General features: G+C 46.8%; 1 protein-coding gene across 2 annotated transcripts; it reads right to left on the bottom strand.

Moving 5' to 3' along the window:
• Nucleotides 1-943: 943 nt before the first annotated feature.
• On the bottom strand, nucleotides 944-18,348 carry Park7 (Parkinsonism associated deglycase). Of its 2 annotated transcripts, none has more exons than XM_045149942.1 (7): nucleotides 18,241-18,348; nucleotides 17,064-17,175; nucleotides 14,558-14,659; nucleotides 13,301-13,360; nucleotides 12,467-12,536; nucleotides 7,568-7,654; nucleotides 944-1,298 (listed from the first exon to the last, which is right to left on the bottom strand). In XM_045149942.1, the coding sequence occupies exons 2-7, from the start codon at nucleotides 17,151-17,153 to the stop codon at nucleotides 1,138-1,140; spliced, it is 570 nt and encodes a 189-aa protein (XP_045005877.1). In that variant the 5' UTR covers nucleotides 17,154-17,175; nucleotides 18,241-18,348; the 3' UTR covers nucleotides 944-1,137. The 2 variants fall into 2 exon arrangements, with proteins under 2 accessions (XP_045005877.1, XP_004657734.1); XM_004657677.2 differs by having other exon boundaries at nucleotides 18,218-18,347.
• Nucleotides 18,349-26,363: the final 8,015 nt, after the last annotated feature.

Raw genomic sequence — 26,363 nt, 5'->3', positions numbered from 1 at the left:
CCTTGTGCCTTGTTTTAAGACAGAGTCTCTCCTGTTACTTGCTACTGCCAACACCAAGCTAGTTAGCCCACAAGCTTGGAGACTCTCCTGACTCTGCCTCCCACTGATGTAGGCATGTTAGGATTACAAACAATACACTACTTGGGTTTGGTTTTATGTGGGTTCTGGGGATTCAAATTCTAGTCAAATGCAGCAAGTGATTCGAACCACTATGTCAGCTACCCAGCCCTTGTTGGCATTTAAAAAAAAATACTTATTTTTATTTGCAAGAAAGAGAGATCAAGAAAAACAGAGAGACAGTGTGGGTACACCAGGGTTCCAAATGCATATACTACTTTGTACATCTGATGTTATATGGGTACTGGGGAATCAAACCCAGGCTGTCAGGCTTTGCAAGCAATCACCTTCAACCAGTGAACCAATTCTTTAACCCACCCCATCAGCATGTTTTTCTTTTTTGAAGTAGAGTCTCACTCTACTCCAGGCTGACCTGGAACTCATCTCTGTAGCCCTCAGGTTGGCCTCACATGCACAACAATCTTCCCATCTCTGCCTCCTGAGTGCTGGGATTAAAGGTGTGTGTCACCATGCCCAGTGCTCATTGGCTTTTTTTTTTTTTTTTTGGTTTTTCAAGGTAGGGTCTCACTCTAGCTCAGGCTGACCTGGAATTCACTCTGCATTCTCAGGGTGGCCTCGAACTCACGGTGATCCTCCTACCTCTGCCTCCCGAGTGCTGGGATTAGAGGTGTGCGCTACCACACCCAGCTTTTGTTGGCATTTTTAACAGTATGTAAGAAACAGCAGTTAAGCACAGGCTGTTCTGTGCTCTTCCTCGCACCTGAGAAGGGGCTCTGCAATCCCTTTGGTCCAGCAGCTATACCAAGAGGAATCAGCAGCAGATGGACTTATGTCAGGAAAGAAACAACACAAAGGCAGCCACAAGGAGCTTGCTAAATGTCCTGTTTATTCTGCCAACAGGGTTCAGAGACGTACAGACACTACAGGATGAGTCTCCCATGTGGCAGCTACTTCACTACGAGGTACTTCATGAAGGTGGCTGGCTCTGAGCATGCACCAGGCCAAGTGAAGGACTACACAATAATGGCCTACCTCCACCTCAGAGTCCACGGCCTAGACCTAGTCTTTAAGAACAAGCGGCGCCTTTACTTGGTCGGCCACCTCCTTGCCATTGAGCGCCTCCACAATGGCCAATGCAAACTCGAAGCTGGTTCCGGGCCCGCGGCTGGTGAGGATCAGGCCGTCCCTCTCCACACGGCTCTCCGAGTAGCTGTAGTGACCTGCGAGAGCAGACAAGGTTGCCCTCAGCTGCACTGGCGGGACAGCGCCTCAGCAGCAGCCCTCCCACCTTTCCATTCTCCATGGAGGCTGCCACTGGTCTCATGTGAAACAATGAAACATTAGGACCCAATGTGGCAGCTGACCACTTAGAGCCCCTCAGGAAGATATCAAAGCAGCTGCTGGTGGACAAGGGGATCAATAGGAAAAGCAATGCTAAGGGGATACTGGTGCCCATCTTCCCTTACCACTCTGCCATGTGGACTTCAGCATCAGGACAGGGCCTGGAGGAGGGGCAGGGATGACAACAGTGGCAAGAGCAGAAACTATCTGTCCCCTACACAAGGGCCACTGGCCCTCAGCAGCCATAGACCAACTGCCCACGCAGCCCCTTCCCATTGGCTAGCTTTAGGCAACTAGAACAATGTGGGGTCCCTGGGCAAGGACTCTTCAAGCTCTCCATCACCCAGGCCACGTCCACTGCACCTGAAGGCAGGCCATACCTGCCCAGTGCTCTCCCACCCAGGACTCTGTTTACCTGTTCCCTCACCCTCACCTCCAAGCCCAGGTCTCTCCTGCAGGGCCAAACCCAGAGCAGCTCCTTTCACGAGGCCCAGATGTGCTCCTCCTACCACTGGGCCTGCACGCCACATGGAGCCATGGAGCAGTCCTGGCCTCGGCAGCGAGTGAGCACCTCTTTATGGCCTCCAGCACCTGCACCATCTGTCTGTCTATCAACTGTTTTTTTGTTTGCCATCTACTCTGCAATGCACTGGGCCCTCCCCCACTTGTCTGCTCAGAGCACTGAAGGTACCCCGGAGGTGAGGGAGTCACCTTTCCCTGACTGAGCACCCCAGCACCCATCCGCTGTCAAGGAAAGGCTCTATATGGTAGTCCTCACTGCTGGTTTTCCCTGTGCAGCACACCCCAGTGGAGAGCCCGTCAGCGCTCTCCTGCACCAACACAGTATCCCGCATTCACGCCATCAAGGCTCTTTCTGGCCTTTGTACTGACATAATCCGCAATTTGTAATCACAGGAGAGGGAGGTTTGGGACAGCTTCCGGGGGGGAAACCGGATGAAGGGATCTAGAGGGCAGCAAGAGTTAGCAGAGGGATTACAGCAGACAGAACTTCTGTGAAGGACTAGACACAAAGATGCCACCCACTTGTCCTCGCTCCCAACTTGGTGGAGACTACCATGCATGGTGCCCATCTTAGGTGCTGGGAGTGGGGGGCGTGGTTTCAGCTCCTGTTTCTGTTTCCAGTGCTTGGGACAGAGGAGGAGCTGGGAAAAGTGTGCTCAGGAAATCCAGATAACCTCAGAAGGTGTATCACTTTCAGTGGCACCAAGAAATTACAGGAGACTCACTTCCTCACAGGGTGAGCAGCAGTGAAATACTGACAGAGGGCCCAGAAGCTCCTGTTTCTACTGCAGAGAGAACAAGGACCCTTCATTTGAAGAAAGTTTCTATTACCTAACTCCACTTTCTGACAGCTAAACCAAGCCAAGATATTTTAAACACTCAAGTAGAAAGTAGACTCGTTACATCTATCAAGAGTGTGAGAGGAACTGCCCAGATGGTAACAGGGAGTTACTGGGCAGTGTCCGGTGGGTAAAGGATTGAAGAAGGCCTCACCCTGGCTCAGCAGGTTAAAAGTACTCCACCACCAAGAAAAGCCAGAGGCCCTTGTCAACTGCCCCCATCTAGTGGCCACAGCAAGAACAGTACTCAGGGCTGCTCAGAGCCTATGAAAACACAGCAGGTGGGATTTGTGAGTTTAGAATAAATTCGTGGATTTAATACCTCATGTTCTTGACACAAAGTGTTATGTTACGAACACAGTGCAGAAATAATTTTGTAAATTCATTTATTTATTCGAGAGACAGAGAGAGCAGGAAAGAGAGGCAGAAAGTAAAAGAGGTAGATAGAAAAAGAGAGCATGCAAGGGCCTCTAGCTACTATAAATGAACTCTAGATGCATGCCTCTGGCTTATGTGAGTACTAGGGAATCAAAACTGGTCCTTCCTGGCTTCACAGGAAAGCACCTTAACTGCTCAGCCATTTCTCCAGCCCAGAAATAATTTTTCAAAATATTTTATTTATTTACTTGAAGGGGTGGGCAGAGATAGAGAGAGAATGGACACACCAGGACCTCTAGCCATTGCAAATGAACTCCAGATGCATGCACCACTCTGTGTATCTGGCTTATACGGGTCCTAGGGAATCAATCCTTGGTCCTTAGGCTTCACAGGCAAGTACCTTAACTGATAAGTCATCTATCCAGTCCAGAAATATTTTTTTAACTTGAAAAAAATGTATCAAAGCCAGAAGTCTCTTCAGAGGCAACCAAATGGGAAGGCTTGGGACATGGGGCACAAGTCAAGGCTGCTATCTATTCATGAAGGGCCCTGTCTCCCAGCCACACTCACCATTTTATACAGTGTTTATAGCCACTGTGGAGTTGTAGCAGAGCAGCTGCCATAGAGCCCTGAAGTCTGGAGAGCCCAAAATGCTTGCTACCTGGTCCTTTAAGAAAAAGTCACCAACCCCTGAGCACAGCAGTCATGGGTCTGCCCTTCAGCAGCTGTCTGACCTCTCTGAGCCTTGCTGTTCTCTTCTGTAAAGTGGGAATAACATGGTTCTAAGAAAGTAGTGCTACTGCCAGAGATGGGGGCTGGCTGAGCAGCCTTTCACTTCCACAACCCAGTGTGGGCCACGCAGTGGTGGCAGGCGGGGTACATCACACAGCCATTCAGAGCCTGGCGGTAATCCCAAGGCAGGGTTCGCCTTCCCCTCACCAATGCACAGAAAGGTTAAGGACCTAAAGCAGGGAGCTCCCCAAGTGACCTGGCTCCTCAAGGGTCAGCAAGGGACCAGGTACTCAGATGCTCACAGGCCAACAACCAGTGGACACTGGGAGTGAAATGTTAGTGCTGTGACCTACTTGTTAAAGAAGTGAGAGGTTGAAAGCCTTTGCTCCTTGGATGGATCGCTTATCCAAAGCAAAATTCCACAGATAACTTATCAAGGGCAAGACAAGGCTAAGAAGGGTCAGGACATACTACCCTCAGCGTCCGGCAATGTGCAAGCATGTGGGAGCCTTGAAACCACAAGAAAGGGGAGGAGAGGGCAGAGGGCAAAACCAGATGACAGATAGGGCTGGGCACAGTTCTGGTTGTCTGAGCCTCAGTTTCCTATTCTGGGCAGTTGAGGGGATGCCACTTGCTTGCTGGGCACTGCTGGGGGTGCTCTGGGTAAGCTCTGTGACTGTGAGCTTTGTGAGCCTTTCACCACTCTTCTGATTGGCCTTCATGGATTTTTTTGTTTGTTTATTTTTTATTTATTTGAGAGCAAGAGACAGAGAAAGAGGCAGAAAGGGCGGGGGGGGGGGAGAATGGACACGCCAGGGCCTCTAGCCACTACAAATGAACTCCAGACATGTACACCCCCTTTATGCATCTGGCTAACATGGGCCCTGGAGAATTGAGCCTTGAACCAGGGTCCTTAAGCTTCACAGGCAAGCACTTAACCACTAAGCCATCTCTCCAGACCCATGTTTTTGAGGCAATGAAAAAAATAGATGCAAAGGCTGCAGCCCACGGTGACTGACACAGGGCCAGCCCTTTTTGTTCATATGTAGCACGCCAGCAACATGACACAGGCCTTCTCTCTCTCCATTCCTTCCACTCTGTCCATGTCCATTAGCTCAGTATAAACTCAGCTCCTACATGTGTGTGTGTATGTGTTGACAGTATGTGCATGCATATGCACACAAGTCAGAGGTATCAGTCCTCAACTTCCATCTGTTGTTTGCTTGTTTTTCCATTTTTTGAAGTAAGGTCTCTCTCTAGCCCAGGCTGACCTGGAATTCACTCTGTAGTCTCAGGCTGGCTTCACACTCACAGTGATCCTCCCACCTCAGCCTCCTGAGTGATGGAATTGAAGGTGTGCACCACCAACCCCAGCTCGTCTCCTGTTTTTGAGACCGTTCCTTATGGTTCACTATTGTGTACACTAGGCTAGCTAGCCCGTGAGCGTTCAGGGAGCCTTCTATCTCCACCACATCAGGCTTTAAGGGTCTCAACTCCGCTCTTTCCCACTAAGCCATCTGTCTAGTCCTTGGCTCCCATATTGAAAACACCCAGAAACCAGAGTCTTCAAAAATATATACTGATCAGGGCATGATGGGGCATGCCTTTAATCCCAGCACTCAGGAGGCAGAGGTAGGACAACCACCATGAGACCACAAAATGAATTGCAGGTTAGCATGTGCTAGAATGAGATCCTTCCTTGAAAAACACCACCACCACACACACACACACACACACACACACACAGTGAGAAAGAGAGAGAGAGGGAAAGAATTGATTGACTTAAGCAGTGAATTTTACTGATAACTTAAGTCTCTTACAGAGGTAGGAGGATCACTGTGAGTACAAGGCCACCCTAGGTCAGCCTGGGCTACAGTGAGACCCTAAGAGAGTGAAGTCCAGTGCTAAACTACAGCCTGAGCAGGGGCGAGGTCCCACACAGATCCACTGATTACAGCAAGATGTGGATGCAGGGCTGACCATGAGGAGACCTTCTATCCTCTGCTCAATTCTGCTGGGAACCTAAACTACCTCCAAAGAATAAAGTTTGTTCCTTTGTCTTTTATGGAGTGGTGCTAGTGATCAAACCCAAGGTCTTATGCATACTAAGCACACACTATGGCACAGGCCCCAGCCCCTAAACTACAAGTGTATTTTTAAAATGCTATATAGTGGAAACTGTGTCATTTAATTTGAATAGGGAGTTCCAGACATGCTCACAAAGTCATTCAAGGATGTTCACTGCAGCACAGATTGGAGATGAAAGCAACTTTAGTCCATCCCAAGAGCCAGCAAAATACATGGCACATTCAAAGACCAACCAGCAGATGAAACAAATCTATATGCACTGCACAGGCTGCCTAAGACAGAGGTAATGTGAAAAGAAAATGTGACTATTGCCTGCACAAGGCCATGTGCCTACCATCCCAGCTACAGTGGGCTGTGTGGAGGGGGGGGGGTCACTTGAGCCCAGGAGCTCAAGGCCAGCCTGGACAATAGAGAGACATCCATCTCCAGATTGGAGATTTAGCTCAGTGAATGACCAGCACAAGGCCCTGGGTTTGCTCCTCAGCACAGGAAGAAAAAAAAAAAAAAAGAAAGAAAGAAAGAAAGAAAAAGGAGAGGCTCTATCTTAAAAACAAATGAAAACAAAAGCTGCAGAGTGATACCATCTGAGAAAAACGTTAAACAAAAGGATGCAGTCCACATGTACAAAGTTCTAGATTTACACAAGACACTTCACAGAAGTTATGTGACAGATGGAAAGAAGTGGGGAAGAAAGGGAAGGTAAGTTTCACTTCACCCCTTATACTGTTCACATTTCACCATGGAGAGAAATCACTCTCTTTTAAAAATATGTTGTTTTTATTTTTATTTTTATTTGAAAGAGGGGGGGGAGGGAGGGAGGGAGGGAGGGAAGGAAAGGAGGGAGGGAGCGAGAATGGGCACACCAGGGCCTCCAGCCACCGCAAATGAACTCCAGACGTATACGCCACCTTGTGCATCTGGCTAATGTGGGTCTTGGGAAATTGAACGGAGGTTCTTTAGCTTTGCAGGCAAGCGCCTTAACCACTAAGCCATTTCTCCAGCCCTGAGAAATTACTCTTATATACTATATAAAAATGGAATGTCTGGAGCCAGGCATGGTGACACATGCCTTTAATCCCAGCACTTGGGAGTCAGAGGTAGGAGGAATGTTATGAATTCGAGGCCACCAGGTCAGCCTGGGCTAGAGTGAAACCCTACCTCCAAAAAAAAAAAAAAAAAAAAAGAGGGAACACCTAGCTGATGTTAATAAAAGCAACATGTCACCAAGGAAGCAGGCCCACCATTGGCGAAAGGGAACTTGCTGAAACTGCATCATGGTTTAACTTTAATCCTCAGGCTGCTGGCAGTATTCAGTAAAAACACTAATTACACTGGCATTTCATAATGCTTTCTGTCTGCAACAAGCAGGGATACAATGCCTCTACACACAGAGAACACATTCTCCCCTGCCAGCCCAGGTGAGCACCAGCCTCAACGAAACCTATGCAGAGGAGACAAGGCTGCCACACAGCAGCCCGGAGACCCAGGCCTACACTGCAGAACTGTACCCAAACCTCAAGTGCTGAGGAACAAGGCTCAGTCAGTTTACCGGGGTCTTTTCACACACAAAAATATAAGCATATACTTACTTCCATTCATCATTTTGTCTTTAGCAAGCGGGTGTGTGGTAACTTTGCTTCCAAAGCCTATTTCATGAGCCAACAGCGCCGTAGGACCTAAAAGGAAGATAAACAAAAAGATCAGAGTGCACACACAGAAACCCATGCCTTAAAAAATGCAACAGTAAGTGTGCTTCAAAATTAAAACTCTTACCTAAAATCATCATGATTCTGAAACTAAACACTTCTTGCTATGAGAGGAAGGTAGGCTCCTGATAAGCCACTTGCCAAGCACATCTACAAAGTGCACACACCCCAAACACTTCAACAAGGCTTAGTCAAAGACCTAGCCCAATGCTAGCAGAGCAAAGACAAATAAACAGAATGGCCCCTCTCTGACAACCAGGGACCCAATATACCCAGGGTATAAAGGTGGGAGATAGCCCTGGGCTAGCCTCCTGTATTCTCTTACCAAAAAGAGAGATAAGTTTCCATGGAGGAGGAGGAGGCATCAGATACACTGAACTTCTGGGCTCTGCTGTATATCATCATCTTACTTTTCCAGTGACAGTAAAAACTTAAAAGATTTTTAAAAAATTTTTATTTATATGAGACAGAAAGAGGCAGATACACACACACGAGGGGGGAGGGAGGAGGGTGCATCAGGGGCCTTAAGCCATTGCAAAAACTCCAGACACACAGCCGGGCATGGTGGCGCATGCCTTTAATCCCAGCACTCAGGAGGCAGAGGTAGGAGGATTGCCCGTAAGTTCAAGGCCACCCTGAGATGACAGAGTTAACTCCAGGTCAGCCTGGACCAGAGTGAGACCCTACCTCTAAAAAACAAAAACAAAAACCAAAAAAAAAAAAAAGAAAGAAAGAAAGAAAGAAACTCCAGACACATGTGCCACCTTTTGCATCTGGCTTACATGGGCCCTGGGGAAATGAACCTGGGTCCTTTGGCTTTGCAGGCAAGTGCCTTAACAGCTAAGCCATCCCTCCAGCCTAGTGGAAGAGATTTAAAAAAAAATATAACTTAAAGGCTGGAGAGATGGCTCAGTGGTTAAGGCGCTTGACTGGAAAGCCTAGTGCCCTGGGTTTGATTCCCCAGTACACATATAAAGCCAAATGCACAAAGGATGAATGCATCTGGAGTTCTTCTGCAGTGGAAGGAGGCCTTGATGTACCCATTCTCTTGGTCTGTCTCTCTCCTTTCTCTCTCTCTGCTTGCAAATAAATAAAAATATATTTTAAAAACATATTATTTGAAGCCAGGCATAGTGGCTCATGCCTTTAATCCTAGCACTTGGGAGACAGAGATAGGAGGATCGCCATGCATTTGAGGCCACCCTGAACCTACAGAGTGAATTCCAGGTCAACCTGAGCTACAGTGAGACCCTACCTTGAAAAACCAAAAAAAAAAGGAAGGAAGGAGGGGAGGGAGGGAGGAAGGAAGGGAAATTTGAGGGCTGGCAAGATGGCTTAGCAGCTAAGGCACTACTTGCCTGCAAAGCCTAATAGGAATGCATGTTCAAATCTCCCCACATAGCCAGATGCAGTGATGCAAGCATGCAATGTCTCATATGTGCCACAAGGGGGTGTACACACCTGGAGGTGGGTCACAGCAGCTGAAAGGCCCTTGCGAGCTGTGCCTGCCTTCCCTCCCTCCCCGCCCTCAACATTTAATAAATAGGGCTGGAGAGATGGCTTAGCAGTTAAGGCATCTGCCTGCAAAGCCAAAGGATCCCAGCTTGATTCTCCATGACCCACGTAAGCCAGGTGCACAAGGTGCCACATGCTTCTGGAGTTCATTTGCAGAGGCTGGAGGCCCTGGTGTGCCCATTCTCGCTCTCTCAAATAAATAAATAAATAAAATTTAAAAAATATTTATTTGAGAAACAGAGAATGGGCACGCCAGGGCCTCTTGCTGCTGCAAATAAACTCCAGATACATGTGCCACTTTGTGCACTTGCCTTTACATGGGTACCCTTTTTACATGGGTACTGGGGAATCAAACAGGGGCCAACAGGTTTTCCAAGCAAGTCCCTTTAACCCAAGCCACTGCTCTAGCCTAAAAGATGGGAAGTTAAGTCACATGCCACCTACCCACCCAAACATAACAAGTGGCAGGATATTAAGATGTACAGCTTAAGCCGGGCATGGTGGTGCACGCCTTTAATCCCAGCACTCAGGAGGCAGAGGTAGGAGGACCACTGTGAGTTTGAGGCCACCCTGAAACTACATAGTGAATTCCAGGTCAGCCTGGACTAGAATAAGACCCTACCTCGGGGGGAAAAAAAAGATGTACAGCTTGCCACTCTGCCTTAACAAGATCCTGTGTTGAAGTCTGAGCTAAAAACACCAGGGACTTTTCTAAAGCTACCAACACAAAGAACCGTGCTGCAATGTCAGATGGTGACATGACCCCCTAGATGAAGTCAGGGCTAGGCAGATTTTCACCTCATATATTCACCAAAAACAATCATTTTCAGTGATAATCACAGCACATACTATATGCAACAGTTCTCAGACACAGAATAAGTCAAAAGACTGTTATACCTTTCACTGTTATCTTAAAACTTAGAAAGTTTTTTACTGTACTTGACCCCTCTAAGCCACATGCACAGAAGTTCCAAAGTTCAAAAGACAATATGATCTTCTGCTGGTGAACAGCCTGTGGACACAGCAAGCCTGAAGGCTCAGACCCAGCCTGCACTGCCCTCCTAAAGCAGTACCTCAAACACATGCCTTCTCAAGCTCACATCCACACTACAACCAAGACAGGTGTGGATGGTAAGGTCTGTACAGGTGGAATAATGACCAACCAGTCTTTATTTGAATGGATTCTTATTTGGTAAGATCTGAAAACCAAGAACCCTACACTCCTCTACTTGACAGTAAGCACCAACAGTTGACCTCACAGGGAGGAGCATGTCCAGGCCAATCAGGGGCTTCTGATCTATGCAACAGGGAGACACAGCCTGCCCTACTCATCTGGCAAGCTCTGAAGTACTGCTTTCTGAGGCTCAAAATTCCTATTTGGAAAATTGCCCAAGAGAGTTTAATTCTGTTTTCATCTGAGACGCTGATGGGTGGAAAAGGCACCAGGAATCATAGGGAGCAAGCTGAAGGCAGCTGACGGAGCCCTCTTCCCATGGCGCCACCTGGTGGAGACAACTAAATCAACTAGCTCTTTCCTCAGCTCCTGGGGTAATGCCCAGGTCTCTAAGGTAGTGGTTCTCTAGCATATAGTTCTGGGGTCCCTTGAGTTTTTATGGGGCTGAACTAACTCTTGGGGGACTGGGGTGGAACCCAGGTACCTAATACATGCTAGGTATATACTCTACCTCTATATAGTCCAAGCCCAAAATTAAGAATTTGTTTTTCTTGAGATAAGAGTCTTGCCATGTAGTCCAGGCTGGCCCTGAACTCATGACTCTTCTGCCTCTAACTCCCTAATGCCAGGACGGTAGGTGGGTCACCATACCCAGCTCAAAATTGGGAAAAAAAATTTAAATATGAGAACATAGCTCATGACTTGTCCAAACAATGGAATCTTCAGCCTGATGCCACTGCTATGAGGAGCAGACGGAAAGCGCACACAACATCCCTGCAACATCTGCTTTGAGCTTTGAACAGAAGCTGGTCACTGCAGCTAGGATGCAGCGTCCCTGTGATCCATGGCCACCCATGATTCAGAAGCACATGGCAAGAAAAAACTGCCCACCCATTCATTCGTCTTGTGCCACACATTTAAAAGGTTTACAACAGGGGCGGGGGAGATGGCTCAGTGGTTAAAGGAACTTTACTTGCAAAGCCTGTTGGCCTGGGTTCAATGCCCCAGTACCACATAAAGCCAGATACACAAAGTATTGCATATGTCTAAAGTTCACAGCAGCAAGAGGCCCTGACTCTTCCCTCTCTTTCACAAATAAAAATATTTTTAAATAAATAAAAAATGAAATAAGCCAGGTGTGGTGGTGCATGCCTTTAATCCCAGCACTCAGGAGCAGAGGTAGGAGGATCACCATGAGTTCAAGGCCACCCTAAAACTATATAGTGAATTTCAAGTAAGCCTGGACTAGAGTGAAACCCTACCTCGAAAAACCAAAAATAAATAAATAAATAAAACAAAAGGAGGGCTGGAGAGATGGCTTAGTGGTTAAGGCTTTTGCCTGCAAAACCAAAGGACCTAAGTTCGATTCCCCAGGACCCATGCAAGCCAGATGGACAAGGGGCACATGCGTCTGGAGTTTGTTTGCAGTGGCTAGAGACCCTGGCATGCCCATTCTCTCTGTCTGTCTCTTCTCTCTCTCTCTCTCTTGCTTGCAAATAAATAAATATAATTTTTTTTTTAAAAAAAAGAGGTTATAACAGAAAAGACAATGACAAATTCACATTTCCAGGCTGGAGAATGTCTCCAGACATTAAAGCAACAAGAATGGATTTTAAATGGTGTCACAAAGCAAACTAGTGCCAAGTTTCAAAGTGTGAAATGCCAAAGGACCATATTTTCAGCTATGTGGCAGGTGACCAGGTATCCCACACCATGCAAATAGGGATTCAGCAAGAGCCAAGGGAAGGTGAACGCATGACGGAACTGTGGCAGTATATTGAGCATATTCTTGCTGACTGTGCTAGCAGAACCATTTCCTGGCACAGAGATCAGCTGGAACAAGCTGTTTACTAAATTCCAGAGGTCCCGTTCCCCCGAGAGCCACCAAATATGGAAAACAGTGAGCTTCACAAAGTGTAGGCTCAGGCACGGGAAGCAGAAGACCAACAAGCAGGCTCAGTACTGAAATGACACTGCTTCATGTTCCCAAACTAAACATGCTGATGTGACACCCTCCCTCCGCTCTGTGAGGGGAAGAGCAGGGAGTGAGGCTGCCGGCAGAGGCCAGCCCGTGCTTCCTGCTGCTCACTCACCGGCACAGATGGCAGCTATGAGGCCCTTCCTGCTCTCCTGCTCCTTCAGGATCTCCTTCACAGCAGCCGACTAGGGAGGGAAAGCCAAACAGCTAGGTCACTAAGCCACAAACCAGCCTCTCGTTGGCAAATCCCAGGACAGTCATTTCTGGCTTACTTTATCTTGATCTATTTCCCCAAAACAGCTCTAAATCATCAATATCAAAATGACCAGGTTCAAACATCCACCCACGGGAAAGGCAGCCCTTCATGTTAAACATGCAAAGAAAAAGCAATGTCACGGGGACATCTGACCTGACACCCTGTGCTTCAGGGAGAAATGAGGGGAACGTAGGGTTTGGGGGCTTGATGGCACAGGGAGAAAAGATCCCAGCAGGGAACAGTGCCACTGACTAGCCTGCTTGCCCGACCCTGGACTACTAACCTCTTTCCCCACCACCTTCCCTCGCTGAGTCCTAAAGACTTCCTCTGGTGCCATCTTGCATTTACACTGGCACCTGGTCCCCATAGGTGCCCTCAAACCTGACCACAGAGCAAGCAGCAAGTTTCCACTTTCTCAGCTTAACTCAAAATTGGACCATTCTGCTGCTTCTGCTGCTGGAGGAAAATTAGGCTTACTTTAGACCACATTTGCCAAGTCTGTTTATAACTCAGCTGATTTCTGAGTAAAATGCTACTAGAACTGTGTTTTGAAGTAGGGTCAGAACACCAGCGCCCCCCAGGACATCTGGAGAACAACTGGGCAGAACCAGGTCAAGGCTGCAGGACTTTCTTTACAGCCCTGCCCTCATCCCCGCCCCAGCGGCTGTTCCAATGTGGAATAACACTTTTTACCTCAGATAAATTCTGTGCACCCAAGTTTCCTCCTGGTAGAACCACCACGTCATATGGTCCCTGTGAATTTGGAAAATCAAAGAGAGAACAGTTCATGTCTAATGTACTTTGAAGTGGCAGCCCATAACAACTTCTATGTTATGGTGGGACAAGCAAAGCTCAGGGAGATAGCCAACTACCACAGAAATAGTTACAAGCTGGCGTGGAGCTCAGAGGTGGAGAACGAGCTCAGTATGCATGAGGCCCTAGTTTGATCCTCAAAAATAAACAAACAAAACAAATAAATACAGGCAACGTATGGTGGTGCATGCCAGTAATTTCAACATTTGGAAGGTGGAGAAAGGAGAATCAAGTGTTCATGGCCAGCCTCAGTCACAGTGATCATGAGACCAGTCTGGGAAATAACACCCTGTATCAAAAAATAAAAAAAATAGGGTGGATGTGGTGGTACATGGCTTTAATCTCAGCACTCAGAAGGCTGAGGTAGGAGGACTGCTGTGAGTTTGAGGCCAGCCTGAGACTACTCTCACTAGCCTGGAGCTCCCCAACAAGGCTAGACAGCCTGGCCAGTGAGCCCAGGGGCCTGCCTGGCTCTGGCTCTGGGGGATTGAGCTTGGGTCCTCACGCTTACAAGGCAAGCACTTCAGCAAGTGAATCATTTCCCTACCCCAGTAAGATGCCTTTAGCAAGGATAAAAATGCCAATGAAAGAATAATTCTTCCACGCAGCCACTCTTGTAAGTGTCCACCCACCCATCCACCCATTTACTCATTGAACATCAGCCATCACCAGGTTCTATTAGACAGAGAGTGGAAAGGCAAAGTTCTTGTCCACCCCATTTAGTGGAAAAAACCTCCAAGCAAAAGTATTTTCTTAGAATTGGTCTGTTTCCTCATCACTGAAGCAGACCCAAAATGAACCCAACATGGCTCAGGGAAATTTTGTGAAAGAGGGGGCAGAAAGAATGTCAGAGCCACATGTTGGGTCATGATACGCAGAGACATTTCTCCTACCCATAACTGTGGGCTAACTCCACAATGCATGACCCATACACCTCAACAAGAAGGGGCCAGGGGAAGGGAGGTAAGACATGGATGAGCCTAACAATGGTACCAACTTGACTGTATTCACTGAGTACAAAACTAATTAATAAAAAAAATTAATTTTAAAAATTTGTCTGTTTTACATCTAGCCAAAAATCATATCAAGAAACTAGTAAGTCATGACAGGGAATGATTTCGTGGATGGAGAACAAACCTGTTTTCTTGCATCTTCAAGACTGGTATCAGGACAGATGACTACATCACGGCTACACTGTACAGGCTCTTTCCCAGCCAAACCTGCCACGGTGACTTTAATCTGGAGAAAGACATCATGACCATCAAGAACACTAAAACATGGAGTAACATTTTCACAGCTGCCCTGCATTTTCTTTGAGTCAAGCACAACAGACTGTCCTTTTTCTTTTTAGATGTAAGAGAGAGACAGGACCTAGAATTAACTATGTAGTCTCAGGGTGGCCCTGAACTCACGGCGATCCTCCTACCTATGCCTCCCAAGTGTTGGGATTAAGGCATGCGCCACCATGCCTGGGCTTTTTTGTTTTTTTTTTAAATGAGTGTGCATGCAAGAGAGAACTAGTGCACCAAGACTTCCAGCTACTATAACTGAACTCTAGACACATGCACCACCTTGTGTGCATGTGCAACCTTGTGCAGCATCACTTTGTGTATCTGGCTTATGTGGGATCTGGGGAGTTGAACATGGTCCTTAGGCTTCACAAGCAAACACCTTAACTGCTATGCTCTCGCTCCAGTTCTGCCCTGAATTCCAAAATAACTTGACAATGAATTCTGCAACAAAACCATGCCAAATACATTTAATAGCTAAGTCTCTTCTGGTTGCCTGGGACAGTCCCAATTTATAGCTGGCGTCTCAGCTCAGCATCATCTGGCTAGAACACCCTTTCTACTACAAGTGTACTGGTTTGGGAGATAAATTACTGGACTGCCCTATTAATAACACATCTTGCAAGGTTTCTGTTGCCATTTAAACGTTCTGGTACTCTTCTAAGGTAGAAATACATGTTAATTCTGCGTGAGAAGGAAAAAACTCAGTTGCAGAGGCCAGTAAGTTAAAAAGGAGATATAAAGGGAAGAGAAAGGAAAGGAGGAGGGTACTTAATAGGTTGGTATTGTATATATGTAAGTAGAATGATTGAGATGGGGAGGGGATATGATGGAGAATGGAATTTCAAAGCAGGGAAAGCGGGGGGGGGGGGTGAGGGAGGGTACTACCATGGGATATTTTTTATAATTATGGAAAATGTTAATAAAAATTGAGAAAAAAATAAAAAATAAAGTTCTGAACACATGGTTAAAAAAAAAAAGAAATACATGTTAAAACAGTAAAATGCCACTTTGTCCTGGAAAAATTTTTAAACCTGACAATAATAGCTATAATAGAAAATGGGGATTTTCCTCATAGTGGGACTACAGATTAACACAGTAGAGAGCAACCTGGCAAATATAAATATAAATGTGTGTGTGTGTGTGTGTGTGTGTGTGTATTCTTTTTTTTTTTTAAACTTTTTGACTATAGCTCTGTGAGGAGAATGAGGCCGTGGCATGTTCACACAGTGCAGTGCCAAGCAGCAATGTGAAATGAAAAAGTAGTTTTGTTTTTGAGAACTGAATATTCAGTAAACAGACTTCAGCCAGACAAGAGGAAGGTCAGAACTCTCCTTTTGTGCAAACTGTGGCTTCAGCACATTATTTACTGACCCTGTGCCTTGGCTTTGTAAAAAGAGGGTTTCAATATCTAACTCAAAGCTGTTGTAAGGTTTATGTAAGAATTCTTAGAAGGAACCCTGGCATAGTGAGAGCACTTGAAGTGTTGCTCCATGGATGAACAGACACTATGTAGAGTGAAGACCGCTGGGTGTGGTGGTGCACGCCTTTCATCCCAGCACTTGGAGGCAGAGGTAGGAGGATCAGCGTGAGTTCGAGGCCACCCTGAGACTCCATAGTGAATTCCAAGTCTGCCTGAGTTAGAGAGAGACCCTACCTTGAAAAAAAAGAGTGAAGACCACAACCTAACTCTGCTCTCAGAATGGGTATGAGGACAGTGGTGATGTCCAGGGAATGAGTGAGGAAATTTACAAACAGGACTTCAAGTATATTTCTTTAAAGCATTTGCTCTTTAAGGAATGGTTCAAGGCTGGAGTGTTGGCGCACATGCTGTCTAGAGCTACTCAGGAGGTGGAGGGGGGCGAAGAAGGCAGGCAGGCTGGCAAAATGTTACCAAGTCCCTAAAGAGGCCAGTGAGCCAGACATTGTGGTTCATGTCTGTAATCCCAGCACCTGGGAGGCTGAGGCAGGACTACCCTGAGGTTTTGTTTTGTTTTCCTTCCAGGCAGAATCTCTAACCTGGGCCTACCTAGAACTCACTCTGCAGTCTGAGGCTGTCCTTGAACTCACAGCCATCCTTCTTGGAGTGCTGGGATTAGCATGGCAACTTACCGGATTTCTGCCAGAGTTAGAGGCCACCCTAACTACATACTGAATTCCAGATGAGCCTGCTCTAGTGTGTGAAATCATATCTCAAGAATCAAAAAATGTGGGCACGGACTAAAGTAGTATTACTATGTAACCGCTGTAGCTTTGTATTTGAAATATTTCATGAAGTACTTTGAACAGATACTCAAATGACTTCAAGTACCACAAATTTTAAAAGGGAGGGCTAGAAAACAATGGGGACTTACCCCAGCTCGTCTCATGACATCCACAGGGATGACTGTTTCCATCTCCTCTGCTCCTTTGGCCAGGATGACCAAAGCTCTTTTTGAAGCCATTTTTGTGTTTATTTTTCAAAGACTTTAAAAAAAAAGGAAAGAAATAAATATTTTTGCTGCAGCTTTAGAATAGCTAATATCTTTAGGAAACTTTTCTTTTCTTTCTTTTTTTTTTTTTTTTGTTTTGTTTTTCGAGGTAGGTTCTCACTCTGGCCCAGGCTGACCTGGAATTCACTGTGGAGTCTCAGGGGGGCCTCGAACTCTTGGCAATCCTCCTACCTCTGCCTCCCAAGGGCTGGGACTAAAGGCATGCGCCACCACACCCGGCCTAAGTTTAGGAAACTTTTCAAGCAGAGTAACTAAGTATCTTATCTTCCAGGGAAAGGTCATGATAAAAGAAAAAAAAAAAAGCATTTTAAGTTAATATTGTTTTACATCATCATTTCAGTTCTGAGGTGAACACAGGTTGTTGGTGTGTTTGGTGGAGTTTTGATTTTTTCCTTTCCCATGTTTTTCTTAAGTCCAATTTTTAATAGTTTTCTAAAAATAAAAGTATGAGTCTTGCATGTAAGTCACACATTGCTGGGAGATTTCACAGAACAACAACTTCATTTCACAGGCAAAAATTTAAAAGCTATAATCTGGCAATATGCCTGTAAATTTTGGAGGGGGTTTTTGATGTTCCAATAAGTGTAGTTAAAATTCGGGGGTGGGATTGGATAAACAGTGCTAAATCTCTTGACACTTAGAATGAATAAGGAACACAGAAACTCCCCTCGCAGAAGTTAATCCAAGTATATTCTCGGTGCACACGGTGCACTCGCTGCGGGCAAGAACAGCTTAACGGGGTTCTAAGTCACTTTTCACGTTATTTTCTTCTGCACGACTGTCCATGCACAGGATTTACTAAGCACTCGCAAGCAGCACGGGGTTCGCGGGTACCAAACTGCAGGGACACCGCGCTGACACGTCGCGAAGTCCCGACTAGGCGGGCGGTCACCGGCCCCAGCGCGTCACGCCCCGGGCCTTCCCTCCCCGCCCCCCCCCAGGCTCGCCCCCGACAGCGGGCAGCCGGGCACGCTTAACGGCCGGGAGCACCGCCCACGCGCACCCCAGGCGCAGACCTGCACCCCTCGCCTCTTCCTACCCGCAGGGCGGCTCGACCAGCCCCGCGACGCCGCCGCGCGGAGACCACTCACGCCAACAGACTAGCGGGAACGCACGCGAGTACGCACGCGCGCCGCCTGCCGGCCCCGGGCCCCGTACTGCGCAGGCTCGCGTCGCTACCGCTACGCGTTGCGTCACATCCGGTCGAGCCCATCGCAGACGGCGCCGGGGGGAGCCTATCGCTGGGTTTAACCGGCTGTGCAGTTGCGCTGGCTTACAGTGATAGGTAGTCTGTAGGCTGAGTCCTAGAGACGGACGCGAGTTCGAGTGAGTCCTTATACTTAAAATAAAATAAAATAATAATAATAATAATTGGTAAGTTGGAGAGATGGCTTAGCGGTTAAGGCGCTTGCCTACAAGGTCCAAGGACCTAGATTCGATTCCCCAGGACCCATTTAAGCCAGATGAGGAAGGTGGCCAGTGCATCTGGAGTTCGTTTTCAAGGGCTAGAAGCCCTGGCGCACCCGCTCTATCGAACTGCCCACCCCACCCCACCCCAGTCATACATACATAAAATTTTTTTTTAGCCGGGCATCGTGGCCCACGACTTCAATCCCAGCATTCAGGGAGACAGAAGTAGGAGGTTCACTGTGAGCTCGAGGCCAGCTTTGGACTACAGAGTGTGTTCCAGGACAGCCTGAGTTAGAACTAGACCCTACTTCAAAAACAAAACAAAGAGGGCTGGAGAGATGGCTCTGTGATTAAGGTATTTGCCTATAATGCCTAATGACCCAGATTTGATTCCCCAGTACCCAGTTAAAGCCAGATGCACAAAGTGGTGCATGCATCTGGAGTTCCTTTGCAGCGGCTAGAGGCCCTGATGCACCCAATCTCTCTCTCTTCCTCCCTCTCCTTGCACATAAATAAATAAAATACTTTTTAAAAAAGGAAGATTTTTTTAAAATTTTTATCTTGGGCTGGAGAGATGGCTTAGCAGTTAAGCGCTTACCTGTGAAGTCTAAGGACCCTAGTTCGAGGCTCGGTACCCCAGATCCCACGTTAGCCAGATGCACAAGGGGGCACACGCATCTGGAGTTCGTTTGCAGTGGCTGGGAGCCCTGGTGCGCCCATTCTCTCTATCTCCCTCTATCTGTCTTTCTCTCTTTGTCTGTCGCTCTCAAATAAAAAAAAAAAAACTGGACAAAAATATTTAAAAAAATTTTATCTTATCTATTTCAGCGCGTTTAGGAGGCAGATAAATTGATAGAGAGAGCAATCTCCTCAAGCCCTCACTGCTGTTTTTCAAAAGACCAAGCTAACCTGGAACTCACTTTGTAACCCATGCTGACTTCCAATTCAAGGCACTCCGCCTACTGCAGCCTCCCAAATACTGGGATTAAAGCCATGCCTGGCTTTTATCTAGTTCTGTTTGTTTGGATGGTATTTCAAGGTAGGGTCTCACTGAAGCCCAGGATGACCTGGAACTCACTCTGTAGTACTCAGTTGGCTTGAACTCACAGTGATCCTACTACCTCTGCCTCTTAAGGGCTGGGGTTAAAGAGGTGGCCCATCATGCCCAGCCTCATCAGCATTTTGGATTCATATTATTTATTTAATGAGAGAGAAAGAGAGAGAATTGATGCATCTGGGCCTCCAGCCACTGTAATCAAACTCCAAGTGCATGCACCAACTTGTGTGTATGTGTGACCTTACTGACAAGCCTGTGCCACCTTGTGCATACATGGGACCTGGAGAGTTGAACATAGGTCCTTAGGCTTCACAGATAAGCACCTTAATCGCTAAGCCATCTCTCCAGCCCTGGATTAATATTTTTATCACATTCAAAGACTAAGTCCTCATCTAGTCCCATCCTAAACCACACAGCTAACATGTTTGTTTGTTTCGTATCTCTCAGTGCTTTACACAAACACAAGCAACCCAAACAATTATTTTCCTTCTTACATAAAAAGAGATCATATGCTTATCATATAGTTGATTCTGCATCCCCACACACACACACAAATTTATTACATGTTCATTTGAGACACCTGCCTGGACTACATAAGGAGTTCAAGGCCAGTCTGGGTAATTTATTGAGACCCTGTCTCAAAACAACAACAAAAGGGGTAGGGATTAGCTCAGTAGTAGAGTTTTTGTCTTACCATACACAAGACCCCATGCTTCAATCCCTACTTCTGGGAGGGAAAGAAAGAGGAGAGAGGGGAGGAGGAAGAGAGGAGAGGAGAAAGGAGAGAGAGAGAAGGAAGAGAAGAAAGAAAAAGAACCAAAGAGGGCTAGCTGTATAGATGGAAGGAAAACCCAAAAACAAGAGTTGTCAGCTGCAGCATGAAACAGTCATGAGCAAAGCTGATAGGACAGATGGTGTGTGGGGTGGGGGGCACCAAAGTTAACCCTTGAGCTATTCACATCACCACCACCAACTGAAATGCAGCCAATTCAGAATTAATTTTTATCCAATTAATGCCTTGCACAGTTTTTTTTGTTTGTTTCTTTTATTTTGTTGGTGCTAGAAATTGAATCCAGAGCCATAGGCATTCTACATAAGTGCTCTACCACTAAGCAACATTCCCAGCCTGCACAGTTTTAAAAACTTAAATATTATTTTCTATTATTTATGGTAGGTTGGATTTTATTCTCCTAGAAACAGCCCTCTTTCTCCTTCCAGCTGTATGGGTGAGTGTACTCCCTGTCCCTTGACCTTTGATGTCGGCCTTGTCTTAGTCAATGGAATATTAACAGACAACTGACCAAAGTCTTAAAAAGTCTGGCCTGTGCCCTTGAACTTCTGAGTGACCACAGGAAGAGCTTTCTCCTAGAGCAGCTGCACTGCCCTTAAGCCTGAATTTTGATGTGAACACACATTCAAAAGAGTGCCCAGCCAATCTGTACAAAGCTGCCTGCAGCCTATGGCTGATCACAGTGGTCAGATCTTGTTATTCATACATCTTTAGCCCTTGGCCACAGTCCTCCATACTCTTCCACCTAACTCCCCAGAAGCAAGTATTTCCAACTCTTTTTTTGGTTGTTGTTGTTGTTGTTTAAAGTTTTTACTTATTTATTTGAGAGCAACAGAGAGAAGGAGGCAGACAGAGAGAGAGAATGGGCGTGCCAGGGCTTCCAGCCACTGCAAACAAACTCCAGATGCGTGCGCGCCCTTGTTCATCTGGCTAACGTGGGTCCTGGGGAATCGAGCCTCGAACTGAGGTCCTTAGGCTTCACAGGCAAGCGCTTAACCACTAAGCCATCTCTCCAGCCCCCAAGTATTTCCTACTCTTTAAATATTTTCCTCCACCATTTAACTCAGTATTTTAAATCAGTGTGCTAATATTTCCTTCCTCATTTATTACCTTCAGAGATAATAATGACTTTTCAGAGGAATAATTGTCATCTTAAAGATACAGCGATTGAAGTCCAGAAAGAGGGAAAGGACTAGATAAAGACCTATAGTCTTGGTCAAGTTCAGATAATTCTGCCAGTGCCACATTTCACATGTATTCTGTCTCATGTCTCACCATGTATTCTGTCAGCATTACTTACTGAAGTGCCAGTAACTTAGGACACCTATTGTAGTTCATACATATTTCCTGCCACACATTTATAAAACAAAAAAAAATCAAGCATTTACCAAAAAGGAAAAAAAAAAGCCCTGATCTAGTACTGGTAACGAAATGCCCTATTTCCAGGAACAGCCCAATCTTACCCACTCCCTTTTTTGGTCAACATCTGACAGGACTTTTTGCACTGTGGGAAATACAAGCTTCTAATTCTCTGGGGTTTCAAGAAACTTAGTTTCTTGCAGCAGTTGCAACAATCAAGGGAGAGATTGTGATCTGCCTTGAGCTCACAGTCCAGTAATGGAGAAATGGCATGGACCTATGAACAGCAGTGGCCACATGGTCCCTCCCTAGAACTGTCCCAATGACCATAATAAAAAACTGTTTACTTATTTTTTTTTTTTTTTTGAGGCAGGCCTCACTGTACTCGGGGTTGACTTGGAACTCACTATGTAGCCCAGGCTGGCCTCCAACTCACCGTGATCCTCCTACCTCAGCCTCCTCAGTACTAGAATTGAAGGAAGGCATGCAACACCATGCCTAGGTATTTCCTACTTTTTTTTAAATGAGTCATTCTTACAGATGGCATCTGAGGTAAAGTAGACACTCTAAAATTATTATTCTTTCTTTTTTCAAGATAGGGTCTCACTGTAGCCCAGGCTGACTTGGAATTCACTATGTAGTCTCAGGGTGGCCTCAAACTCACAGTGATCCTCCTACCTCTGCCTCCCAGGTGCTGGGATTAAAGGCATGCGCCACCATGCCCAGCACTAAAATTATTCTTTCTGACTGCATTTTAAAAAAAATTCACTGATAGTAGTCATCATTGCATTATCTTCTCTTTTGTAATATTTAATATTTAATTAAATTAATTTATTTATTTGACAGAGAAAGAGGGAGAGAGATTGTGCATAGGTGTACCAGGGCCTCCAGCCACTGGAAACGAACTCCAGACGCATGCGCCACCATGTGCATATGGCGGACCTGGGTCCTTTGGCTTTGCAGGCAAATGCCTTAACAGCTAAGCCATCCCTCCAGCCCTGCATTATTTTCTTTTGTCTGTCTCCTTGGTTCCCTCCGCTGGTCTTACGAACTCCAAGAAACCTTCTTGCCTGTGTCACTTCTGGGTCCTCATCTTTGTCTTTGCCAACATTTTGGGTTCTCTAGGTCACGAGGGATGAATTGTCTAGGGCCCCAGTCTCTGGCACATACCAACTGCTGTACATTATTATCTTGATTTCACCCTGTTCTATGACAGTGTTATTCTTCACAATGCAATTTCTCCTATTTTAATCTTTTCACATCAGTTGATCCGACCGCGAATGTGAAACGTTACATTTCATGTGTCATGGGAAGTTAACATTTTTGCCTATGTTGGGCAGAAAGGAGACCTTTGGGACACTTAACAAAACAGTCTGACACTATAGCCAGGCTGGCCCGGGGCAGCAGTAATTCTCCTGCCTCTGCCCCTCGAATGAGGCAATGACAAGCGGTTAATGAACGTGTTTTCCAACCTCCAATAAAGGTGGGTGACGGGTGCAGACTGGCGAGAACTTTCCCCCCCGCCGAGCCCCCAAAGGTTAAGCCGGGGCGACGTGAGAGAGTGGGCGAGCCCTGACCTTTGAGGTCGCGCTGGCGCAAGGGGGAAAACCTGACACAGGGGTCGGCCAGGTGCCCGAGAGCACTAGGCCTCCGCTCGGCGCCCGACTGTGCCGCTCCTGTACCCAGACCCTCCAGGACCCGCGAGCGCCGTACGCCGCCCCCCGGAAATGGGCGGGCTAGGCAGCAGTGACGCAAGGCCCACTTCCGGGTGTCACGACACTGGGCGCTCGGGATTGGCTGAGCCTTCCCGCAGTGGGCGGGTCTGGGAGCGGGAGTGGGCGTGGCTTGGCACGGGGGCGGGGCACGTGGGGCACTTGCGGCCTCTGGGCTCGGTGCACCTGCGTCGCTGTTGTGAGCCAGGCCTTGCGGAAACACCCCCGGGCAGATCACTTCCTTCAGGCGTCATGGGTGGCTCCTCTGTCCTGAGGGTCACCCAGCGCCAGCAACCTGGCGGACTTCCGGGGGAAGAGGACGCTCTCCGCGGCGCATCCCGGGCGCCTCCAAAGCCCAGGCATGGGCTGGCCTGAAAATGACACCACCGTGGAACTTATTCCCAATCCCAGGGCCTTGGGTGTTTTGAGGAATCACTCCAGGTCCTGAGGTGTTAAGCCCCTCTATTGATGGCTCTTTTGAGAAATCTTGAAATGCCCAGTCAAGCCTGCTTCTACGGTCATGACGGGAAAATACTATCTTAGTTCTGGAAGTGACTGTAAGGCTTGGCTATGTACGGTTCCAGTAAATTACCTCCAGGCCTACTTACTCCCCAGGTTGATAAGCAGTGGTTAGAAGTCAGCATAGACAGAAGACTGTGGTGATCTTTTACGTGTGAGTTGTATGGGTCTGCTGATTTAGGCAGTGACTTGTATGTAGGGCATTAAACCACAGTAGTGGATATACCAGCTGCATTTGAACCCTGCATGGTGAGGCCCAAATATATGCATTCTCACAGTCCTTGGTCTCACTATACTGTCTGTAAGGCTGTGTGGCCTCATGTATGTAACTTCCTTCTTCCTCAATGTTGGGAATGCTGTTGGGATGGTGCAAGGTGTACGTATGCCCTACAAAACAGCCTTTCAAGAAGCTTGTTTGTTTGTTTTTCAAGGTAGGGTTTCATTCTAGTCTAGGCTGACCTGGAATTCACTCTGTAGTCTCAAAGTGGCCTTGAACTCACCATGATCCTCCTACCTCTGCCTCCCCAGTGCTGGGATTAAAGGTGTGCGCCACCACGTCCAGCCTTTGATGACTGCTGTTTTTTTTTTTTTTTGCACAGGTTTGCGCAGTATGTGTGGTGTGGTGTGTTTTGGTATTACATTACATGTGTGTATGCAAATGCACTTTCCCTGCGCAGGCATGTGGATGTCCTCCATTTCTGCTCATTCCTGTATTTTTTTGAGACAGTCTCTCACTGCACCGGGAGCTGTCAGTTGGATCACAGTGACTGGCAAGCAAGACCTGTTGTTTTCACTCCCTATGGGATGGGGATTACAGGTGTGCATGGCCACAGCCAGTTGTTTGTGGGTGCTAGGAAATTAAAAACTCCAGGGCGATTCAATCCATCATTCTTATGCGGCAAAATCTCTTACCCACTAAGCCATCTTTCCAGTCCCCAGGCCATAGTATGACCAGTCGAAGAGGGAAAGGAGCGAATCATAGGCGAGTGTGTGTGCATGTGTGCAGGCTGTACAATGAACATGTGCACACATAGGCATCTTCTGAAAAAAAAAATTTGTGTAAGTTACTGTTGTTGTCAGCTTGGCTGATGAGGCCCAGCAATTCTGTCTCTCCCTGCACCAGAGCTGGGGTTACAGGCATGTGCAGCCATGCCTCTGTTCTGTGTGGGTTTGAACTCGGGTTCTCAGGCTTGTGCAGGAAGCACTCTTCCCCGCTGTGCCATCTCCTCACCCCACATATGCATGTTCTACATCCTGGTCAAGAACACTTTGTTCTGAGGAGTAAACCGAAGTATGGAGAGGGGACAAGTCACACGGAAAGTGGAAGGGCAAAAGCCGGGTGTGGAGGCACACGCCTTTAATCCCAATACTAGGGAGGCAGAGGTAGGTGGATCACCATGAGTTTGAGGCCACCCTGAGACTATATAGTGAATTCCAGGTTATGGTGCTTGCCTGCAAAGCCCAAGGACCTAGGTTCAATTCCCAAGGACCTACGTAAGCCAGATGCACAAGGTAGTGCATGCATCTGGAGTTTGTTTGCAGTGGCTAGAGGCTGTGGAATGCCTGTTCTCCCTCTCTCCCTCCCTCTCTGTCTCTCTCTCTCAAATAAATTTTTAAAAATATTTTTTTAAATTTTTTAATTATTATTATTATTTTTATTTTTATTTATTTAAGAGCAACAGACACAGAGAGAAAGGCAGATAGAGGGAGAGAGAGAGAATGGACGCACCAGGGCTTCCAGCCTCTGCAAACGAACTCCAGACACGTGCGCCCCCTTGTGCATCTGGCTAACGTGGGACCTGGGGAACCGAGCCTCGAACCGGGGTCCTTAGGCTTCACAGGCAAGCACTTAACCACTAAGCCATCTCTCCAGCCCTTAAAAATATTTTTTAAAACTAAGCCAGACATGGTGGTGCTCACCTTTAATCCTAGCACTTGGGAGGTAGATGTAGGCAGATCTCTGTGAGTTCAAGGCCACCATAAGATGACATAGTGAATTCCAGGTCAGCCTGGGCTAGAGTTGAGACCCTACTTTGAAAAACCAAAACCAAAACCAAAAAAAAAAAAACCAAAAACAAACAAACCAAAAAAAAACCTTGTGGAAGGTGGAAGGGAAGAAGAGAATAGAATGGGAATGTGTTTAAGTTACAGTATGCTCATGTATTAAAGTTCTCAAAAGTTTTAAAAAAATGACCTAGTGCTTGATAAAGATGTCTTAGCCATAATCTCCAAATCCTAATTTCTATAATAAGAAAAGAAAGTGGAGAGCAATTGAGGTAAACATCCAATGTCAACCTCTTGCCTCCACATGCATC

This window comes from Jaculus jaculus, chromosome 5, assembly GCF_020740685.1.
Source record: "Jaculus jaculus isolate mJacJac1 chromosome 5, mJacJac1.mat.Y.cur, whole genome shotgun sequence".
Classification (NCBI taxonomy): Eukaryota; Metazoa; Chordata; class Mammalia; order Rodentia; family Dipodidae; genus Jaculus; species Jaculus jaculus.
Note: the sequence above shows the minus strand (reverse complement) of the source record. Positions and strands in the feature narration are given on the sequence as shown.

Bases quoted from the DNA above. Each gene is read 5' to 3' on its own strand.
- Park7 (XM_045149942.1), bottom strand. From the start codon at position 17,153: ATGGCTTCAAAAAGAGCTTTGGTCATCCTGGCCAAAGGAGCAGAGGAG. The intron at 14,660-17,063 runs GTAAGTCCCCAT...GTCTTTCTCCAG, and splicing joins ATGTCATGAGACGAGCTGGG to ATTAAAGTCACCGTGGCAGG. The intron at 7,655-12,466 runs GTGAGTGAGCAG...TCTTCCTTTTAG, and splicing joins CATAGCTGCCATCTGTGCCG to GTCCTACGGCGCTGTTGGCT.